The 6,944-nt window shown below is 33.0% G+C and overlaps 1 protein-coding gene across 1 annotated transcript; it reads right to left on the minus strand.

The window, feature by feature from the left end:
• Positions 1-1,216: 1,216 nt before the first annotated feature.
• LOC112025165 (receptor-like protein 6) lies at positions 1,217-4,411 on the minus strand. The gene has a single exon (XM_024057828.1). The coding sequence runs from the start codon at positions 4,409-4,411 to the stop codon at positions 1,217-1,219; it is 3,195 nt and encodes a 1,064-aa protein (XP_023913596.1).
• Between the last annotated feature and the right edge of the window lie 2,533 nt (positions 4,412-6,944).

The raw sequence follows: 6,944 nt of genomic DNA on the forward strand, positions 1-6,944 counted from the left end.
GTGTGATCAATGAGTGAATACATGAAGCAAATATAAGAAATTGAGCACAATGGGCAGTATCTATTACACATTGCCCTATTACATACAAAATACACATAATTCAATTTTTAAAGTTTTTTGAAGTTGAATAGTAATCCTTGTTCAGAAAAGAATCCTCATACAACCTAATTGGTTTTTGACAAAACAAAAATACCCTAATGAAATCAAATTAGCTCGCTAGCCCAATAGTGCCTCAATTAGTTTCTCCAAATTTCTCCATGTCTCTCGTCCAATTACAAGAGAGTTCAAAATAACAAGAGTTCAAAATAACAAGAGGAATCAAGCATCAAAAAACCAAAATTTCTACCTCAATCAAAACTGGCATTCGCCAGAATTTTTATTTGAGTCCAGATTAAGGCTCTTGGTGATCCAATTGCTCCTTAAACTATATATATATATATATATATATATATATTGCATCACTTCTGTAGTTCTTTTCAATTTTCTAACGTATCATTCTCTCATTTTTACTACCAAGGACCCTGGTGTTTGAAGCAGTTCCTTAAAAGAAAGTAGAAACTAGAACGGAGAAAAGGAACCAGTTCCATCCAGCGGTAAGATTTTTAGACGTGCAAAAAGTAAGATTACTATCAAGTGTCTTTCATAGTCTACTCATATTCTTCTTAATCTGTGTCTCATTATAAAAGTTCACATAAGAGTTTCACTTCTTTTTTATTATTATTAATTTATGCAAGTATCTAATGGATTTTGAAGGCACTATTTTACCGTCAACTTGTTACAGGAGAAATAAATTCTTTTCAATTAGAGTTCATTGGCAAAGAGTTTGGCCCTTTCGAAATATATATCTCTTGTTATAAAATTTATTATTTTGTTATATTGATCCAATATTTTTCTTGGGGTTACTTAAGTGGGGGAGGGAGCCAAAGACTTTGTAGCTGAATTGGCACTTTTCTATGCACAAAGTGCTTGGGGGTTTATGGGGGGAAATGGTTCGAGCTGCGGGGTTAGTAGCATATTGTAATTATTTCTTCAAAAAAAAAAAAAAAAAGTGGGGGAGGGAGATTCAAATCAAATTTTCCTCCATGGAGAACTAAGCAATGACAATAAACTACAAAGTTCTTGACTAAGCCAAGTTTATCTTATTGAATACTTCAATACATTTATTAAAACAACTATAAATCCAAAACAACTACTTACACTAGTCTACTTGCATTCGTCATTGAATATGTAGATTCACTCTAAAAGTTCTTGCAAACCAATCTAGCTTCCTTGAGATGATGACATGTCCAATAACCAATCCAACTAGCAGTCCACTTGCATATCCAATCATTACCACTTTCCAATTGAATCCTTCTCCAAAAGATGATTCTTGGCGTGGCCAAAAAGTTGGTGTCTCAATATTTTCACATTTCTTGGACAATGGAAACCCACACAATCTCAAGTTTCCCTCAAATGAGGAATTTTGAAATGTCCCAAACTGTCTACCTTGGGGAATTGGACCTATAAGTTGGTTATAGGAGAGATTTAAATATGCAAGAAATGTGAGACTTGTTAGTTGCTGAGGAATTTCCCCTAGGAACTTATTTTGAGAGAGATCCAACGACTGGAGCTCAGTTAGGTTCCCAAAGCATGATGGAATAGGACCTGTGAAACTGTTGCTTGATAAGTTGAGTACAATTAACTCCTTGAGATTCCCCATGGTATTTGGAATTTCACCAGAAAAGCTGTTGTTAGAGAGATCAATAGATGTGAAGATGGTCAAGATCTTTACCAACTCCATTTCTATTCCCTTATTCATCACGGTTATTGAGTCTTTATAATAACCTGAGTCATCTCCCATGTACTCTGGTTTTGAATTAATTTTTCCATGGACCATTAACATTGCATTCCAGGTTTTGAAATTTTCTGATGGTAGCCGGCCAGAGAAATTGTTGTGAGAGAGATCAATAACATGCAACTTCGAAAAGCTAACATTGGTATGAGGACTCCGAATGGGACCATAGAATCCATTTGCTCGCAAGATAAGAATTTGCAACTCCGGCAAAGACTCCAACCAAAAGGGGAATATGTCATTCATGTTGTTATTTCCAAGATTCAAAACCTCCAACTTTATACACTTTGCCAATGATCGTGGAATCTTCCCTTTTATTTGGTTGCGACTCACATCTAATGTCCTCAAATTGCTTCCTTTTATGAATGTTTTTGGCAATTTTCCTTGAAAGCGATTGCTTCTCATATTCAATACTGCAAGAGAAGTGCTAAACTTACCTAAACATTGTGGAATTTGACCGGTCAGCTGGTTGTTAGACAAATCAAGAACTTGGAGAGAATTTACCTGGCAAATCATTGGAGGGATTCTTCCAGTCAGACTATTGTTGGAGGCAAAAAAATAGTTTGTAGACAATGGGGGAATTGGAAGCAATCCTTGCAACATGTTGGAACGCAAGTCTAAATATGCCATATTTTTCCAAGGAAGAACTTTTAAGGGCTGCTCAAAACTGCTCAAAAGGTTAAAAGACAGATTCAATCTCTGCAATGTCTCTTTTCCAACATTCCAAAACCATTTGGGTACTTTGCCTTCAATTTTGTTACTGGAGAGGTCTAAATAGGCTAATTCATTTTGGGTTTCTAAGAAATCTGGAAATTCACGTAAATTGCAAAAAGACAAATCCAACAGTTGAAATTTTGGAAGGGGGGAATTGACCTTTCCTTTTGAGATCAACAAATTATTACCTGAAAGACTGAGATATTTAATTCGTTTAAGCTCAAAGAAAATGTTTAGCTCCATCATGCCTTTTACGTTGATTGAAGAAAGGGCTAGATATTCAAGTTGACTGAAATTAGAGATTGACCTTGGAATTGGTTCATATAATTTGTTTCCACTCAAAAGCAAGGTCTGCAATGGGGATGAAGATATGTTTTGGATTTTGAGAGGGCCGGTCAAATGATTTTGGGATAGAGATAGTCTAGACAATGAAGTCATTGTAAACAAAGAAGACGGGATGGCTCCACTGAGTGAGTTATAACCCAAGGTGATGTAAGATAATTGAGGAAGTTTACCTATTTCACATGGAATTGGACCTATCAACTGATTTGTTGAGATATCAAGATATTGGAGTTTAGTCAGATTTGTTAGTAAAATTGGGAACCTGCCATCAAAAGTGTTATTTCTAAGGGATAAATATTCCAGTTGAGTAAGATTTCCTAGGAAAGACGGTATTTCCCCATGAAAAAGGTTATTGCTAAGATCTAGATAAATGAGCTTTGTAAGGTTTCCCAACGTAGATGGAAGTTGACCATGGAAATTGTTGGATGAGATGGAAAGATGAACAAGCTGAGATAGATTCAAGATAGAATGGAAAATTTCCCCTGACAAATTTCCAGATAGAGCCAAACCAGTCAAGGACTTGAGGTTGCTGATTGAATTTGGTATTTCCCCAAAAAAGTTTGTTGAGCTAAGATACAAATATTTTAAGGATTTCAGGTTGTTGATTGAATCGGGTAATTCCCCAGAAAAATTTGTCCGGGAAAGATCCAATAGCTCTAACGAATTGCCAAGATTAAATTCTGGAAGAAAACCAGCGAGATTGTCATTACGAGACACGTCAATGGATTGTATCTGGGGCAGTAGGAAAATATCCGAGGGAAATTCACCAAGCAAAATGCACCAAGACAGAGAAAGAGAAGTCAAGGAAGACAAATTTGCGAGGGATTGAGGTAGTGACCATGGAAGGTCCAGGTAGTCTAGATGAAGTTCTCTCAAATATGTCATGTTCTGGACAAGTGCTTCCAGATCATTTCTTCTGAGATTCAAATATGTTTCATGAGAATCAGCACCAACAAAGTAATGAAAATAATTGAAAGAGAGATCAAGTGAAACCAAATTGGAGAGCCATGAAATTTCGGATGGGATTCGGCCATGTAAGAAGGAATTAGAGAGATTAAGATGGGTCAACCTCACAAGCTGCCCAAACTCAGATGGGATTGTGGTGAAGGAAGAGAAGTTGTTGAGGGCAAGGTTTAGTTTTCGAAGATGACGCAACCTGAAGAGGCTGCTGTTAGACTTGAGAGGCCCACAAAGCCAGCTGTTGCTGAGGTCTAAGCCAATGACGTGGCCGTTGCGTGCATCGCATGTGACCCCATCCCAGCTGGAACAACAATCACTATCTGCCTTCCAAGACTTCATCTTTGGATATGAACTGTTATAGTAATCATTGTAATGAAACAGATCATATATATCATCAGAATGCAATCTCTTCTCAACAAATTCTTGCCTTAGTTGCAGCAAAGCAGAGCTCTGGTCAGGGAGGCAACGTTGTTGAGAGGAAGTATTAGAAGTGGTTTGAGAATGTGAAATGAAGAACAAACAAGAGGCAAGGAATAAGGGCAGGTATGGATTGATTTTCCCCATGCTGAACATCTTGACGGCAGAGGAAGTAAATGGAAAATTGGGTGGCTTAAGTGTTATGAGCAGATAAAGAACTAATGACATGTGAGGATATTTATACACACACAACAATTTGAAAGGACTAAAGGTAATTGGATATTAATATTATTTTTTGTGGTCTAAATCGAATTGGATTTCAAGGACTTTAAATATATTGATTTGAAAGGTCTGAAATAATTGAATCTATAAGTCCGCAGTATTGACTGGAATTGCTTTCCATACACGATTGTGATAACATATTAAAAAGTTCTTTATATTTAGAAGGCTGTAGAATAAAAAGTTCCTTTATGTAACCATAAAAATATGAAGACGACAATCCTTTTTATAAACAGAAAAACGAATTTTCTCTAACATTTAATATTTAGTTGATTTTTTGTAATTAAATTCCTTCCTTTGTGTTACATTCCAGTCACTAAATTATAATTTTAAACTAATAAATTTTGATTTTTAAAAATTCTACTATCTATATAGCCTTTTGATCTCAATTTTTGCTTGTTAGCTTCTTGCAATCCAACTATGATTTTAAATTATAATGCTACATAAACAAACAAACAAACAAAAATTCTTTCATGGCCAGACTTTTTAATTTGGTTATAGTTCTCTTACTCAAATAAAATTATATTTTTTATCTAAAAAAAAATTCTTTCAATGGCATTCCGAATCAATACCCATGATTTCATGTGCAACCACATCTCAGAATGGTTATTCTACCAAATAAGAAAAATTAAAGGAACTGTACATCATACTAAGATTATGACGTTTGATACACGGTATAAATATCAAAGAGTCTATAAAATAAGAAAATATAGAACTTGTCATAAATCATGATAGCTAGATTCTATTGACTTGACTAGCTTTTCTTCTACGTTTAAAATACAATATTGTCTCCTGACAAACAAGATAAAAATGTCTCCTGACAAACAAATATTGTAAATTTATAAAGGATAACGTTAATTAACAAGTGCTCTTTTTTGGGAAATTGCAAATAGATTGTGCTTAGACCAATTATTAATAAATTATATGAAAAAGTTTTGAAAATTTATTTATTGAAAATATAAAAAGTTCTCAACAAAATTAATTTGGCAAATTACAATTTATTCACTTGTAATTTGATTGAAATTTAATTCATCTAATTATGGTTTAAAATTTAACATTTTACTTATCTGATGTTTGATCGAAACTTAAGTGTCTATTTGTGATTTGAAATCTCATGATACAAGTATTTTATTGGATTCTTTTTGATTTTATTTGATTTTGTATTTTATGCTTTTTGTATTTTTGAAAGAGAGAGACATAAAAGTAGAGCAAAATTACATGTTTAATTAGCTCCATTTTTTTTTACAGACATGGGTTATGGAAATCTAATTGAATTAACCTCACGTGGATAAAAGGTAAAATTTCATGTGTAATTACATCACTTGTTTGTGTCTATATATGTTGATTTGAACCTCATCTTTCACTTCTCTCACCCTATACCTAAATAATAATAATAATTAAAAATAATGTACTCTGAAAAATAAAAAGAACCAAGAACATTGTAGTTTAGTTGCAACCTTCTATCCTTCTCCCATCAAAAGAAAAGAAGAATAAGAAGTGAGGATTATTTGTAACAGGTTTTTGAGTGATAAACATTAACAAATGTTACTAATATTAATAAGTATTCTCGGTGTAATGGACCTAAGCATTACAAATGCCAAATAAATATTTTCTCAAAAGGCTTAAGAATTGTTGTTTTATTTAAAAGTAATTTAAGCGGTGGCATTTTTTGATTGTTGAGGTGACAAAATATCCTATCAAAAGACTCTTTCCTCGTAACTCTACAAATTTAGAAATTAAAGGGGTTTGCAATAGTTACATATTATAGTCAGGATTTTTTTTTTTTTTGCATTAAAATTTTGAAAGCCATACTTCTTCAATTATCTGTTTCAAATATGATTTTTATTTTGTCAAGTATTTTATACTTTTATAGCTCATTTAGCACTTTTATGTAAGTCTTAATTTTGTAGTTCGCTCACTCTATCAGGATTTTTTTCCAATAAGAAGTCTTAAAATTTAACAGCCATACTTTTAAACTCAATTATCTGTTGAAAATAGGTTTTTTTATTGGTTGCCAAGAGTTTTATAACTCAATTGACACTTTTTTGCATTCCAAGACTCTTTGCATTACAGGTTGCTCACATTTTCAAGATCATATTAGAGCATAATCCTTTCATATCTGGTTCAAATGTATTTTAAGGATTTCAAATTAATCTACTTGTTATTATAAGATGCATTACAAAAGCATGTAATAAAGAAATATTTTAGAGAAAGCAAACAATTAACAAAAGAAATTAATAAAAGGACAAAGTTTAGCTACAAAATTGATTATAATCTAAAGCTACAACCTTACTCAATATCATTAACATTATTATATATTTTGAAAATCTAACCGTTAAATTGCATGTTCTTAATACTCTTAATGCACATGTCAAATTTTGTGTCAATCAAATATTATTTA

This window comes from Quercus suber, unplaced genomic scaffold (assembly GCF_002906115.3).
Source record: "Quercus suber isolate HL8 unplaced genomic scaffold, Cork oak 2.0 scaffold_663, whole genome shotgun sequence".
Taxonomy (NCBI): Eukaryota; Viridiplantae; Streptophyta; class Magnoliopsida; order Fagales; family Fagaceae; genus Quercus; species Quercus suber.

What these genes read in the sequence shown, in the direction of transcription:
- LOC112025165 (XM_024057828.1), bottom strand. Translation starts at nt 4,411, where the DNA reads ATGGGGAAAATCAATCCATACCTGCCCTTATTCCTTGCCTCTTGTTTG.